Genomic DNA, 16291 nt, shown 5'->3' on the forward strand with positions numbered 1-16291 from the left:
AAATGAAGTGTCAGCTAGATTAGTGCCACTTTGGAACAGAACTTCTACCCACAGCTTCAGATTGTCTTTCATCCTATACTGATATTCATAGATACTGTATTAAAACTTAGACAAGCCAACTCAGCCACACAAGTTTACCTTAAAGCCACAATGTTAGTGCACAAGATACTGCTCAAAAGAAAATGTTACTTCTCACAATAAAAGTTATAAATTCAAATATAGAGAAGGTGTCTCTGATTTTGCTGCCCAGAGCGTACCTGATCTCTTCCCCCTACTGCAGGATTTTAGGATTTTACAGTTTTGGCTGCCATGAAGTTTCTAACTGTAATTTGAGAAGTCAATTGCCCAGAGCCATGTGAATTTAATAGGAAAGGGGTTTGTAAGCACATTGCAGGGACTCAATAAATCCCCAATGAAATTCCAGAATATCAACCTAAGGAACACAACGCCAAGTTAGAAGGTGACATGAAGCTGAAACTCAGATGGATGCAAATAAAAAGAACTGCATATCAGAAAATTAAAATACTGTAACAACATGGCAAATCACTCAGAGGTTAAAGAAAGGTAATTTCAGACTCTTTAATAGTCAGGGGAGTTATCTATTCCAAGGATACATTGTCACGAGAGAGAGTTACGACTAAAATGTTCACCGTATCCTTTTTTCATCAGAGGATACTCACTTCTACTAAGATGGCAGTACGTTCAGCCAAAACTGTTCCATAGAGGCGCTGATGTGCAAAGGAGGTGTGCAATCTAACATCGAGTGATCATCTTAGTCATTTTCCTTGTGACCGCAAGACCCTGGACACTGGTGGTGTGGAATGCTGCAAGCCCAGTTCAATGGTTTACTGGTGAACACCAGGGGAGCTGCATAGCCTTGGTCGTTGAAAGGACTAGGCTTCAAGCTGCAGTGTCACCTGTTTGCAGCTGCCCAGGGGAGGCGCTGGAGCTGGGCACTCCACTGGAATGCAAAATTACTTCAGCATACGTCATTTAGTGATAACAGTATTTTGTAGATGAACACATCTGGTTGTATGTCTGTGACCGAACAGCAAAGATTATTCAAGTTGAGTGTCCATATTTACTCTCCAATGTTGCCTCAAAGCTGCCATGTCTCAGCGCTCCACTTTTCCATTTTCAAGCCTGTGTCCTTTCCTCACCACCTTCCTCTAAGTCAGTGCTCGTGCTTACGGTCACCTAATTCTAACCTGTCTCCAGGTAATCTTTTGTCTTGCATCTCATTCTTTCCTCCCTAGCTCTGCCTTAAATATAGTAAGCCATATAACCATATAACAATTACAGCATGGAAACAGGCCATCTCGGCCCTTCTAGTCCATGCTGAACTCTTACTCTCACCTGGCCCTCCACTCTTTGCCTAGTACTGAGGAATGGTGCCTGATGCAAAAGATTTACTCCTTCCACAGATGTAGCTTGACAGGCTGAGTTCTCCCAACATTTCTGTTTTCATTTTAAACATCGATCCACATTCTTTGACCAACCAGGTGTGATGTCTCCCATCCACTACATAATGTACTGGGTGGGCACAGGAGTACATTCGGCCAGAGACTCATTCCACCGAGATGCAACACAAAGCGTCATAGGAAGTCATTCCTGCCTGTGGCCATCAAACTTTATAACTCCTCCCTTGGAGGGTCAGACACCCTGAGCCAATAGGCTGGTCCTGGACTTATTTCCTGGCATAATTTACATATTACTATTTAACTATTCATGGTTTTACTACTAATTATTATTTATGGGCAACTGTACTGAAAACCAATTTCCCCTGGGATCAATAAAGTATGACTATGACTATGACTATAAATCCAGCTTGACCAATAACGTCCATATGGCAGGGACCCATCATTAATAAAGGTAAACATATTTTATCAACAGTATTCACACAGGAATCTAGAAACACAGTACAGATTCCCTAAGCTCCAATTACCTTGCCTTAGTCAGGTTGCTGTTCCCCTGTGGTGTACTTTTCCATTTGAGGAAGTCAGTTGAATGAATAAACATCAGAGGACAATTCAGCTAAACAGCATTTAGAAATAAATGACGGCTGGTTTCAGCTGCGAAACCAGGTGTGTACAAATTGGTTTTAGCATAACGTCAATTTCAAAAGAGGTGTACAGGAATCCAGGGATTCATTTTCGTGTCACCGTTTTTAAAAAGATCATAAAACCATAAAATATAAGTGCAGAATTAGGCTATTCAGCCCATCGAATCTACCCCAACATTCCATCATGTCTGATTTATTATCCCTCTCAACCTCACTCTCCTGCCTTCTCCATGTAACCTTTGATGCCCTGTCTAATCAAGAAACAATCAACCTCTGCTTTAAGTGTACTCCACAGCCATCTGTGGCAACAAATTTCACAGATTCACTACCCTCTGGCTAAAGAAATTCCTCCTCATCTGTGTTCTAAATGGATGTCTGAAAATCCAAGTAAACAACATCCACCAACTCTCCTTTGTCTATCCCTCCTGTTAATTCCTCAAAGAATTCAACAGATTTGTTGGGTAAGATTTCCCCTTAAGGAAACCATGCTGACTGTGACCTACTTTATGCTGTAACTCCAAGTATCCCAAGACCTCATCCTTAGTGATCGAATCCAACATCTTCCCAACCACTCAAGTCGGACTAAATGGCTAAAATTTCCTTTCCTCTGCCTCACTCTGTGAGTGACATTTGCAACTTTCCATTCCTCAGGAAACATTCCAGAATCTGGTGATTCTTGAAAGATCTTTACTAATGCCTCCACAATTTCTTCAATTACCTCTTTCAGAAACCTAGTGTGTAGTCTATCTAGTCCAGGTGAATTGTCTACCTCAAGGCTAATTCCAAATTCACTGATCTCAGCTAGAGCCAGCCTCAGGCTAGTTAGGATGCAATGAAGACAAGTGAGGTGTCTCTGATGACCACACAACCGGTATATGCGGATACCAGGCAAGATATGGCTTAATGACAATGAACTAGCACCTTTCACTTTGAGACTGCCTTAGGCAGAGGAGTGGTCACTGGACAGAGAGCTGCCTTTTCATCATGGAACAAGGCACCAATATCACACACACCTTCATGAGTGAAAATAACAAAAAAGAAGAAGATATGGCAAAAATAAGCAGCTCACTGCAGTGGTTCCATGCTGGTGACATAATCAAAACTAACAAAAGCTACCCTATGAATTACCATGTACTTATTATAGAGCGGGTGTCCTGGAGCTGGTCGAGGTGGAAGCCCTGGTCCTTTTCTTTGGAACGCTTGACTTTTAGGACGAGCCTTCCCTACAGTAGATGGGCTTCGTTTTCCCACAGCGTTGTTTATTTTCTGTTCCGATGAAGAACGACGGAACTGGTTAGGCACAGCAGACACCTTCGGTGGAGGAGGTCGAGCTGGACCGGCTTTCAGTGGGGCAGGACGTGCTGGAGGAACTTTACCCACTTTTACCCTGGAACATAGATAAGCTGCAGTCACTGGGTCTGAAGGCAACACATATTCGCCTGAAGTTATTCTAACTTGATCCAATATAAGGCTTGTTAATTAAAGATCTATACAAAACTTCTATTTTGACAAAGAAAAGTCAGTGGATGTTGTTTACTTGGAGTTTGACAGGGCTTTTGGCAAAGTGCCACACATGAGCCTGCGAAGTAAGTTAAGAGCCCAAGGTATTACAGAAAGATAACAGCATGGCCAGAAGACTGACAGGCAGAAGGCAAAGAGTGGGAATAAAGAGGGCCTTCCTGGTTGTCTGCTGGTGACTAGTGACGTGCCGTAGGGGTCAGTGTTGAGTCCGCTGCTTTTCACATTATGTATTAACGATCCCCCAGGTTTGTGGATGATACAAAGATAGATGGGGGAGGGGGGAGCAGGCAGAGTTGCAGAAATGGGAGTCTGCAGAAGGATTTGGACAGATTAGGAGATTGGCAAAGAAGTGGCAGCTAGAATACGGTGGGGGGGGGGAGGTGAATGGTCATGTACTAGGGTAGGAGGAATAAAGAACATAAAACCTAGAACAGTACAGCACACTGCAAGCTCTTCAGCCCACTAAGTTGTGCTGACCTTGTAAACTATTTTAAGACCAATTTAACGCTTCCTTCTTGTACAGTCCTCCATTTTCTTTCACCCATGTGCCCATCTACGAATCTCTTTAACATCCTTGCCTCTTTCCACTTTCCCTGACAGTGCACTCACTACGTTGTGTAAAGAAACCTACCTCCTATACTTTCCTCTAATCATCTTAAAAATATGCCCTCTCATATTATCCATTTCCACCCTGGGGAAAAAAGCACTGGGAGTCCACTCTAAATGTGCCTCCATCATTTTACACACCTCTACCAAGTCTCCTCTCATCCTCTTTCACTCCAAAGAGAAAAGCCTGAGCTTGCTTAGCCTTTCTTCACAAGACATGCTCTCTAATGCAGGCAGCATTCTGGTATATCTCCTCTGCACCGTCTCTAAAGCTTCCACATCCTTCCTATAATGAGGTGACCAAAAATGCGCTCAATACTCCAAGAGTGGTCTAAACATTTTTATAGAGCTGCAACGTTATCTCATGGCTCTTGAACTCGGTCCCCCGACTAATGAAGGCCAACACACCATATATTGCATTAACTACCCTAGCAGTTTATGCGGCAACTTTGAGAAATCTATGAACGTGGACCCCAAGATCCCTCTATTCCTCCACACTGCTAAAAAGTATGCATTAACTCTGTACTCTGTCTTGAAGTTTGATCTTTCACAGTTTATCACTTCACACTTTCCTGGACTGGACTCTATCTGCCACATCTCAGCCCAACTCTGCATCCAGTCAGTGTCCCATTGTAATCTACAACAACATTCTACACTATCTGCACCACCACCAGGCTTCATGTCATCTGCAAGTTTACCATCCCACCTTTCCACTTTTTCATCCAGGTCATTTATAAGAATCACCAAGAGCATGGGTTTTCGAACAGATCCCTGTAGAACACCACTGCCCACCAACCTCCAGGCAGAAAATATTCCATCTACTACCACCCTCTGCCTTTTGTGAGCAAGCCAATCCTGAATCCACATGGCCAAGTTTCCTTGGATCCCGTACCTCCTGACATTCTAAATGAGCCTATCATGGGGAACTTTGTTAAACACTTAACACTAAAATCCATATACATCACATCCACCACTCTACCTTCATCAATTTGTTTTGTCACTTCTTAGAAGAATTCGATCAGGCTCATGAGATGTTGCCTGTCCCTTACAAAGCCATGCCACCTATCCCTAATCAGACTATGCTTCTCCAAATGCTTTTAAATCCTGTCTCTAAGAATCCTCTCCAATAGTTTGCCCACCACTGAAGTAAGACTTACTGGTCTATAATTCCCAGGGTTATCCCTATTACCTTTCTTGAGCATTTGTTATCCTCCTGTGGCCAATGATGAAGGACACAAAGATCAACAACGAAAGGTAGGCAATCTCTTCCCTTGTTTCCCGTAGTAACCTGGCGTATATCCCTTCTAGCCCTGAGGACTTATCTACCCTAATGATTTCAAAAGTTCCAGCCATTCTCTTCCTTAATATCTACATGTTCCAGCATGTTAGCCTGTTTTGCACTGTCTTTACACTGTGAATGTGTCAAGTTTCCTTCACTGGTGAATACTGAAACAACAAATTCATTCAGGGCCTCCCCCACCTCCTCCAACTCTAGGAACGTTTCCTCTTTTATCCCTGATCAGTCCTACCCTTACACTGGTCACTATTCTGATCTTCACATTGGTGTAGAAGCCTTGGATTTTTCCTTAATCCTACTCACAAAGACTTTCTCATGGCCCTTCTGGGTCTCCGAAGTCCCTTCTTTTGTTCCTTCCTGGTTGCCTTATAACTCTTAAGAGCACTGTCCAGTTCCTTCGTCCAAAACTTAACTATGCTTCTTTCTTCCTCTTGACTAGTTGTTCCACATCTCTTGTTAATCTTCACCTTATCATCCTTTCCCTGCATCAATGAGACAAACCTATCTGGAATTCCCTGCAAAAGTTCCCTAAACAACCTCCATATTTGTTGTGCATTTCCCTGAATACATCTGTTCCCAAATTACATTCCCAAGTTTTTGCCTAATAGCATAATTCACCCTCCTCCAATTAAATAATGTTCCATAGGCTATGGTAAAGGTCAGAGAGTTGTGGTTATTGTCTCTGAAGTGTTCACCCACCAAGAGATCTAATCACCAATCCAAGTTCATTGCTTCGAGTCGGCCTGCCCACATACAGTACTAGACACATTTAACAAATTCTGTCCCATCTAAACCTTTTGCACTGAGGAGTGCCAGTCAATATTTGGAAAGTTGAAGTTACTCGTGGAAACATGGCATAAGTGCTGTCAGTTGGATGGACTGAAATTTTTGCACCTTTCCAAATTCTGCCTTTGGATCTGCTGCTCTGTGTTTCAGCTGCTATTGTGTTGGGGGTGGGAATTCTCACAATCGAGTAATTACTCCCTTCCTCTTGAATGAACATGAAGCTAGAGATGATAACAGGGCAGACTCTGTACGGAGAAGGAAGAGGATAGGTTTGGGAAGTGGGGGAGTGAAGGCAAGGATTATGGAATGGGAATGAAATGACCAAGTCAGAGAGTGAGGAGAGGGAAAGGCAGCAAGGACTCAGAAAGTCAGCAACTAAGATGTAAGGTCCAGGAGCTGGGAGCAGGAGGGGAGACACAGTGAGGCACAGGGTGGGGTTAACTGAAGGCAGAGTATTACAGGCGTAAGAAAGTGTCGGAAAAAGCAGCCAGGAACCTGGGAGAAGGAATTCTTGAGGTCGATGGAGTTATGGAGAAGTGTTGTCGACAGCACAAGGGAAGGGGCTGAGGTGAAGGTGGCAATAAAATGGCAATCTTGTGGTGGTGGGAAGAGGAAAGACCACTGAGGCATTTAGTAGTTGGTGACAGCGGTGGTGCTGGTGGTGGTGGGGGGTGCGGAGTGACAACAGGGAAGATGACAGGAGAGCTTGATTGACACAAGAAGCATTAATTCATTCTGGTGTGCTACACTTATGCACAGACACAAGCACATACACCTCAGTTTTAACCTATTAACTTTAAAGCACATCAATGTAAAAAAAAAGGTGAACAGAGTAGTGTAAGATTTGAGACACTCTGTTTGTCAGACCTCAGGGAGCCATCTTTCTGAATAGTAACTCGTTTGTTTTTTGATGTGTGTTAGCTAAACTGCATGTTTCCTGTATTTTATATTTTTGCTTTAGATTTCAAAATTTGCAGTTTATTTTGTTTTCATTTGCACTAGCACGTTCAACAAAAGCTGCTGAAGAGAACAATACTACAACTTTCCATTAACTACACAGGTACCTTGTCAGAAATCCTCATTTCATTTGATAAATTGTTTTATAGCTGCAAATACTTACAAAGGCTGGCTTGCAACAGGTCCCGGCAGATCACAGTTCTCCTGAAACGTTGAATAAAAATCACTGAAAACCAGGGGCTGAACAGTAATTGAACATATCTACAGACAGTCTAATGGCATCAGAATTCATTCAAAATGTTGTTCCTAATGTTTATATAGATAAAAAAAAATAAATGGGGAGAAAGTTCTGTTATTTATTTTGATGGGGATTGGCAAGTACTGTGGAAATCAGAGGATTCAAGTCCAATTTTTGTTTCACAACCATAAGCTGTTCCACCATTGAAAAATCCACCTTTTAAGGGATAAAATGAATTCTCTGCACTTGAGGAATGTACAACTGTAGAGATCTAGATTAACTGCAAAATCAGAACACATTACATGCCATCTGGTTTTGTCTGGTGATTGACAGTACCAGATGCAACATGCTTAGTCTCAAATGCCATACAGCAGAGGTTTCCAACCTTTTCCAATATCATTAAACAAGGCGTCAGTGGGAACCCCAAATCGACAGACATTCTCAAATTCACTGCCAAATTCACTAACCTGGGGTCTAATAGGGAATTGCTGATCTAATAGGGAACACATTCCACCAAAATCAGTGGAGAAGAGTCAGTTTTCATAAAAAGCAGATGGTTTGCTCCACCGTGTTACCGTCACAGTCACAGAGTGAATTAGGCAGTGGCAGGTCCAGCAGTCATCGATGACTGTCATGACACAGGAAAGATGGTTCCTCGCTCAGACAATGATTTCATCCCATGGGTGCCAGTGCTCGCACCAGGGCTGTTGTCATGACATCTGAGCTTGTCTCTCTGATGTAACGGGTTTGCTATGAAAAGGTGTTGTCAGGCAATGATGATGTCAAGACATCCGAGTTCCTCAGCTATGATATCAGAGTGGTGTTCATGGGATTATCCATGAGGGTCCTGACATTCTAGATTCCAACTCACACATCTTTGGGTGGCTGTGCACGATTACTTTAGGCTTCTGGACATACACCAAATACCAAATGAACTTCACAGAGGAAGATCTTGATTCCATGGTAATAGGAACCAAGACAACTGGTTTACTGGGTAGCAGTAATCTCTCTGTCCTCCGATGTACTTCTGAAACTTGTACTACATGGGGACAGAAGAAAAGATTCAAAGCCCCCTTGAAGAAATATAATGTCTCCACCAACTTTTGCCCCAAGTTGGAGAAGCAACATTTGGGACAACACTGAAAACTTCCATGAACCACAAACTCCATCACAGGGGACCACTCACACACTATCAGTCTCTGGAATAATTTCTGGCTTCCACATTGGTCTCAGTAGCCACTTCAGAAACCACAAAACCAGAGCGGTAGCAAGTTATCCTCAATCTGGAAGGATTGTCCAAGAAGAACACCACTGCTACAGTTATCCATACTGCATCCATCTTCTTTCCAGTTGCTATATTTTGGCTTGGGATGTTGTCTTTAAACTGTGCAAGGATAATTATATAGGTTTCTCCAATAAGGTAATTCAATGAAGCATTATCAACCAAGTAAATATGTGCTCTCACTTATTGCTGCAATTGCTATCTTAGTGATTCCAATGCCTTGCATTTGATGTCTCACTGGAATATTGGTGTGAAGTAGCAGATGTATTGGTAGTCAATCGCAGAATCCAGTGCCGCTCTAAAGGCTTTGCCAGACTGCAGGTAATTAAGGGAGTCTTGGGCATCAGTATCCTCAAGCCATAGTTGAGAGGAAACAGAGATTTGAAAATTAGGGTGCCCTCAATGCCATTATTTTCATTTTGTTAGTTTGTAATTTCATTCGTTTGTCTTTAAATTCTTTTTGGCTCCAGAGTGGTTTGTGTTTCTTGGCAATGGTTATGCGATCTAGAATAACTGACTCAGCAGGAAGGACTGAAACACATCGGGTTTTTCATTCTCTGATACAAGCAAACTGCACTCCCAGGCAAAAAGAAACATCGAACTGTTAAGAGTAACTGAGTTACAGCATCAATGCTAAGGCATCAACGTTGAGGCAAATCAATGCTAACTTAGCAGATCATACAGGTTTTTTATAGGCTGGATGTTTTTTTTCAGAGCCAAGAGATCACTCAGAAGTGTTTATTCAGTCTTTTACTTGCTCTCAAAAATGGACAGCTTTTATTCTCATTAGTATTGCTCATTCTTTCTTGCAATGTAGCTTTAGATTCCTAAGCTGCTTCCCTTCCAGAGATAGCTGACGTTGAAAGAGCTTAAATGATCAGAAGGCAAAGTTGGCAGCAATCCAAGAAGTAAAGGAACTGCAGAAAGGATAAAATAATGGGCTATTTTCTCTCAATTACTGTGCATGTGAATTCCGGGAATCTTAAATCCAATAAATAGCAGGACCCTTCGGAGCAGTAATCTCCAAAGGAACCTTGGAGTCCAAGTCTAAAGTTCCCTGAAAGTGAGAATACAAGTTGCTTTCAACAATCAGGACAGTGAGTACAAGAGTCACAAAGTCACACTGTGCCTATGTAATATTTTGCTTAGACTATGTCTGGAGTATTGCATGCAATTCTGGTTGCAACCATTACAGGATGGATGTGGAGGATTTGGAGAGAGGGCAGAAAAGGTTCAAAGTTCTAAGTAAAATTTATTATCAGGGTACATACATGTCCCCACATTCAACCCTGAGATACTTTTCCATCGGGAGGCTGTCTGGATTAGAGAGCATTAGCTCTCAGGAGATGGAAATAGGGCAGACAGAATCTTTTACCTTAGGTAGAAGTGTCAAATGCTAGAGGACAGTTTTAAGGAAAATTTAAAGATGTAAGGGGTTAATTTTTTTTACGCAGAGAATGATAGGTGCCCGGTGGGGGCTGAGACGATAGTGCCATTTAAGAGGCATTTAGACATGAACATGAACATCCAGGGAATGGAAGAACGTGGATCATGTGTAGGCAGATAGGTTCAGTTTAATTTTAAATCTTGGGTGGTACAGATATTGTCATCTGAACGGTCTTTTCCTATTCTGTACTGTTCATAAGACAAGAGATAGGAGCAGAATTAGGCCACTCAGCCCATCGAGTCTACTCTGCCATTTCACCATGGCTGATCCATTTTCCCACTCAACCCCATTCTCCTGCTTTCTCCCTGTAACCTTTCACACCCTGACCAATCAAGAACCTATCAACCTCCGCTTAAATACACCCAATGACCTGGCCAAAACAGCCACCTGTGGCAACAAGTTCCGCTGATTCACCACCCACTGGCTAAAGAAATTCCCCATCATGGATGTCCCTTTATTCTGAAGCTGTGCCCTCTGGTCCCTGGCTCCCCCACTATGAAACAACCTCTCCAATCCACTCTATTTATACCTTTTGATATTCGACAGGTTTCAGTTAGATCTCCCCTCATTCTTCTAAATTCCAGCTAGAATAGACCCAGAGCTATCAAACGCTCATCATACAATAACCCTATCATTCCTGAGATCATTCTAATGAACCTCCTCTGATCCTTCTCTAACATCAGCACATCCTTTCATAGATAACTGACCCAAAACTGCTTACAGTACTCTCAAGGCTGACCAGTGTCTTATAAATCTGCAGCATTACATCCATGCTTTATATTCTACTCCTCTCAAATGAATGTTAACATTAAATTTGCCTTCCTTACCACTGACTCAGTCTGCAGGTTAACCCTTAGGAAATCCGGCGTGAAAACTCCCAAATCCCTTTGCACCTCTGATTTTTGAATCTCCTGCCCGCTTAGAAAATAGTATATGCTTTTGTCCCTTCCACCAAAGTGCATGACTATACACTTCCCGACACTATTCCATTTGCCACTTCTCTGCCCATTCTCCTAATCTGTCCAGTCCTTCTACAGCCCCCCTGCTTCCTCAACACTACCTACCCCTGCACCTACCTCAACACTACCTACCCCTGCACCTTCCTTTGTATCATCTGCAAAAGGCTCCCTTTATTCCCACGCTTTACCTCCTGCCGATCAGCCAATCCTCTATCCATGCTTGTATCTTTCCAGTAATACCATTATCTCCTATTCTGTTCAGCAGCCTCATTTGTGCCACTTATCAAACATCTGAAAGTCCAAGTACACAACATTCATGTATTCTCCCTTATCCTGCCTGTTATTTCCTCAAAGAATTCCAACAGATTTGTCAGGCAATATTTCCCCTTAAGGAAACATGCTGACTTTGGCCTACTTTATTATGTGCTTCCAAGTACCCTGAGACCTCATCCTTAACAATCGAATCCAACATCTTCCTGACCACTGAGGTCAGACTAACTGGCCTGTAAGTTCCTTTCTTCTACCTCCCTCCTTTCTTGAAGTGTGGATTGACATTTGCAGTTTTCCAGTCCTCCGGAACCATACCAGAATCTTGTGAATCTTGAAAGATCATTACTAGTGCCTCCACTATCTCCTCAGCTATCTTTTTCAGAACCCTGGGGTGTAGTCCGTATGGTCCAGGTAACTTATTTACCTTCAGACCTTTCAGAATCTCAAGCACCTTCTCCCTGGTAATAGCAACTGCACTCACTTCTGCCCCCTGAATTTCTCGAACTTCCAACATACTGCAAGTGTTTTCCACAGTGAAGAAAGAAGCAAAGTATTATTTTGTTCATCCACCATTTCCTTGTCCCCCATTACTGCCTCTGAGTGTTATTTTCCAGCGGCCCACTATCTATTGCACCTCTCTTTTACTCCTTATATGTCTGAAAAAGCTTATGGTATCCTCTTTGAAATTATTGACCAGCGTACCTTCACATTTCATCTTTTCCCTCCTTATGGCTTTTTAATTGATTTTTCTTTAAAAGCTTCCCAATCCTCTGACTTCTCACTAAGTTTTGCTCAATTTTTTGCCATCTCTTTTGCTTTTATGTTGGCTTTGATTTCACTTGTCAACCACAGTTGCATCATCTTGCCTTTAGAATACTTGTACTTTGGGGTCTATCTATCCTGTGCCTTCTGAATTGCTCCAAGAAACTCCAGCCATTGCTGTTCTGCTGTCATCCCTGTACGTGTCCCCTTCCCATCAACTTTGGCCAGCTCCTCTCCGATGCCTCTATAACTCCCATTTCTCCACTGTGCTACTGATACGTGACTTAGTCTTCTCGCTCTCAAACTGCAGGGTGAATTCTATCATACTATCATCACTGCCTCCTCAGGGCTCCCCTAATCAAATCCGGTTCACTACACAACTCCTGATCCAGAGTAGTCTTTCCTGTAGTGGGCCAACCAGCTACTCTAGAAAGTCATTTCGTAGGCATTCCACAAGTTCAGACTTGGGATTCAGCACCAGCCTGATTTTCCCAATTTGCCTGCATATTGTAATCCCTTACGACTTGTAATATTGTCCTTTTTAATGCCTTTTCTACCTCGCTTTGTAATTTGTACCCCATATCCTGGCTACTGTTTGGAGGACTGTATCTAACACTCATTTTTTTTTAAACCATTGCATTTTTTTTAACTCTGCACAAAAGCATTCTACGCCTTCTGATCCTATGTCACCTCTTTCTAAAGATTTGAATTCATTTTTTACCAACAGAACCACCCTAACCCCTCTGACTACCTGCCTGTCTTTTTGACAAGTTATATCCTTGGATGTTAAGCTCCCTTCTACGATCTTCTTCCAGCCATGACTTAGAGATGCACACAACATCATACCTACCAATCTCTAAATGCACAAGATAATCTACCTTATTCCATATACTGCGTGCATTCAAGCACCTCCATTCCTGTATTTGTCACCTTTATCGATTTTATCCCCATGTTGCACTGCAACTCATCCCACTGACTGCAGCTTTGCACTACTATCTGCCTGTCCTTGCTGACATCTCACTGCACATTGTGCATAGCAACTGGCCTATCCTCAGCCCTATCACTCTGGTTCCCAACCCCCGACACATTATTTTAAACCCTCCCCAAAAGCTCAAGCAAACCTGCCCACAAAGATATTGGTCCCCCTCGGGTTCAGGTGTAACCCGTCCCTTTTTTTTTACAGGCCATACTTTCCCCAGAAGAGATCTCAATGATTCAGAAATCCAAAGCCCTGTCCCTTGCACCAGTTCATGGTAGGGTTAGAGGAGAAAGAAATATTAACAGGGATAGATGATGAATTGCACCACCCCTGCCACCTTGTGCGTTCCTTCCATATTTTCTTCATTTATAACCATACTGCACCTCAGTACCATGATCTGAAATACCCTTTCTACAACCATCCCTCTCTGCAGCTTGCTCTACTTCTTACGATTCACTCTGAAATTATGTAATAAAGATTTAATGACTCTGTTGAAAACAACAAAGGAAATATTTTGTTTCTCTTTAAATATCCAAATGTTGAGAGCAACAGCAATTTCTTCTGGCTCCAAAGCCAATTTGAGGTAATTATTTAAAAATACCAATTATCTGACATGAGTTATAGACAATAACTCTAAAACAGTCAAAATGCAAACCCACAAAACTTGCAGGCACTATGGACGACAGGAGGCTAAGGTTAGCTTACAATGAACAAAGTGATGTAGATATTTCAGCCCACTATTACTAAACCCCAAGAGAATGGGGAAACCACAACCCCACAAGGCATCCAACACTGGTGCATGTGAACAGAGCTGTGTGCGTACTGACATGTACCTGAAATCTGGATATATGAGCTAAATTTAACACAGGGCATGTGCCTTCGAAATTACTCCCATCAACAAAGGCTTGTAAAAATGCCACTACAAAGAAAAACTTAAAAAGATTCACTGTGAAGAGAGTGAGAAGTTAAAGAGTAGAGGTTAACCGTCAATTCTGTGGTTTAACGGAGCAAGTGTGTGCACTTTCAAATCTTCATGTTATTTGTATTTTTACATTTTTATTGAGAAGCCACCTGCCCCCAGTCATGTCCCTGATGGGAAGAGATGACAGAGGTAGAGCAAAGGATTTGGACGAATTCGAGATAACTCTTTGGAAGACACCAGTGGTAATGTGGATGGGCTTAACCTGCAGGCAACAAGCAGAGGAGGTTCAGGTGAATTCAAGCTGATGAGAGTAGGAACTGGCAGCAAAGATTTTGACAGCCTCAGGTTTATGCAGGTTAGTGCGGAGGAGGAAAACCAAGACTGCTTTGAGACACTCAATTTTACAGGTAACAGTAGCATGGATATTCATTTCAGATTAGCTGAGAAAGCAGCAAAAGTCCTTACAATTTTCAGTTTTCTATTAAATCACTTCTAGCCTTCCAAAAAAGGCACCCAACTTCAGTTAACCCGTAGCTAACATCACCACCCCTTTTATATGATAGTGAGTTGCATGTGTGGGAGAGAGAATGATTTGTGGAGGTAGGGATACCTCTGACAACGAAGGAAGAGAAATTGTCGTGAATGAGAAGAGGCTGTGGAATACCAAGATCATCAAGAGAGATCCTTCCTCCAGAATATCCTGTCTTTGCATAGTTTCAACATAATTCTGTTCATACCAGACCTCTAGTCTTCAGTTTACTAACAGTAAGGTTTTGTGCTTGGGAGAGGGAGCAGGAAGATAGTGACTTTGGCACTCTTATCACCACTGTATGAGACTGTGCCAAAATATTAGAAGTTAGGAGTAAATGTACAATAAAAAGCAGACTAAATAACTTTTCTCCATTGTTTCTAATCACTAGACTCCCAGTTGCTAAGAGTAAATAACCATTTTATTGCTGCGGGAAACCCATGGCAAGATTATGTCTGAGCAGTAATTCCTTAAGTAAAGGTGGTGACAGGATATTTGATATTTTTTTGGAGGGTTTCTTTTTTAAAAAATATTTGTGGGACTCAGTGGCAATTGACTGGGTCAGCATTTACTTTACTTTCTGATTTGCCTTCACATTGTGGTACATTTTCAACCTGCTACTCTCAATTAGGAGAAGACATTTCCACTGGAGGTGCTTAGTTATAAAATTAAAACTCAAGATGAATGACTGTGGCCAATCCAAAACCTGTGACATTTCATATCAAACTTGATAAACAATCTGGTAGTTTCAGGCTAACATGGATGGCCAGTCTCTAAATCCCAAAGCGCAGCTGGGCGGATGTTTGAGGATATTACACTGTTGACACTGAAGAAACATCAGTGTCTTCCCGAGTCAGGATAGAATGAAACTTGCAGGCAGCGGCGTTCCCATAAGCCGGATACTATTATCCTTTCAGGTGGAGGTTGAGAGTTTGGAAGGTACTGTACTTACTGGGCTCCTGGAGCACATCCAGCACAATGTACAGGAGTCACTGCCCACGAATAGCAAGAAAGTGAATGGATAGGATGGCAGCTAATAACGAAGTAGGTTACTTTGTACTGGACATTTGTTGGAGCTGTACTAATCCAGATAAGTACAGAATATTTCAAAACACTCCTGAATCGTGATTCGAAGATACTGAAAGCTTTTTTGTGCAGCCAAATGCGTCACTCACTTGACTCAAGTCTGCTCTTGTACGAAATGTTTCTACGTAGTTTGTCCGCAGTCAGTGGTGCATCTCTGGTTGCTGCTGGTGCTGGAGAATAGGGATGTTGTCTGGCACAAGTAATAACTTTGTAAGTTAAGGACAGACAGAGCCTCTTCTGTTGAAGATGGCCATTGCCCAGCACCTGTGTGGTGTAAACATTTGTTGCTACTTTCCCGAGGCTTGAAGATTGTCCTGATTCTGTGGCACACGTTCTGCTTCATTAGCTGAGGATGTGTGATTGGATCTGAACACTCTAGACATCACTGATCGTCCCAGTACTAGCACTACACTTGGGGCAAATTAATTGATAAAGCAGCTTTATAAAAAGTGGATTGAGGATCACAGACTTCTTTCTTTGTGCTACAGGTTTTCTCTCTAATTCTCAATCACTTCAATTTTAGCAGGATTGAATGAAATGCTGCCTCAATTGATGAGAGGCATTGATCGTGTGGGTAGCCAGAGGCTT

The 16291-nt window shown here is 42.3% G+C and overlaps 1 protein-coding gene across 3 annotated transcripts in view; it reads right to left on the reverse strand.

The window, feature by feature from the left end:
- sh3d19 (SH3 domain containing 19) overlaps positions 1–16291 on the reverse strand; it is a 136115-nt gene that overhangs the window by 30407 nt on the left and 89417 nt on the right. For all 3 annotated transcript variants that reach the window (XM_072256053.1, XM_072256054.1, XM_072256055.1), the window contains exons 11-12: positions 7393–7433; positions 3191–3449 (exon numbers count right to left, since the gene is read on the reverse strand). In XM_072256053.1, the coding sequence (XP_072112154.1) occupies positions 3191–3449; positions 7393–7433 (300 nt within the window). The remainder of the gene's footprint in view (positions 1–3190; positions 3450–7392; positions 7434–16291) is intronic.

The sequence above is a fragment of the Mobula birostris genome, chromosome 4 (assembly GCF_030028105.1).
Source record: "Mobula birostris isolate sMobBir1 chromosome 4, sMobBir1.hap1, whole genome shotgun sequence".
Classification (NCBI taxonomy): Eukaryota; Metazoa; Chordata; class Chondrichthyes; order Myliobatiformes; family Myliobatidae; genus Mobula; species Mobula birostris.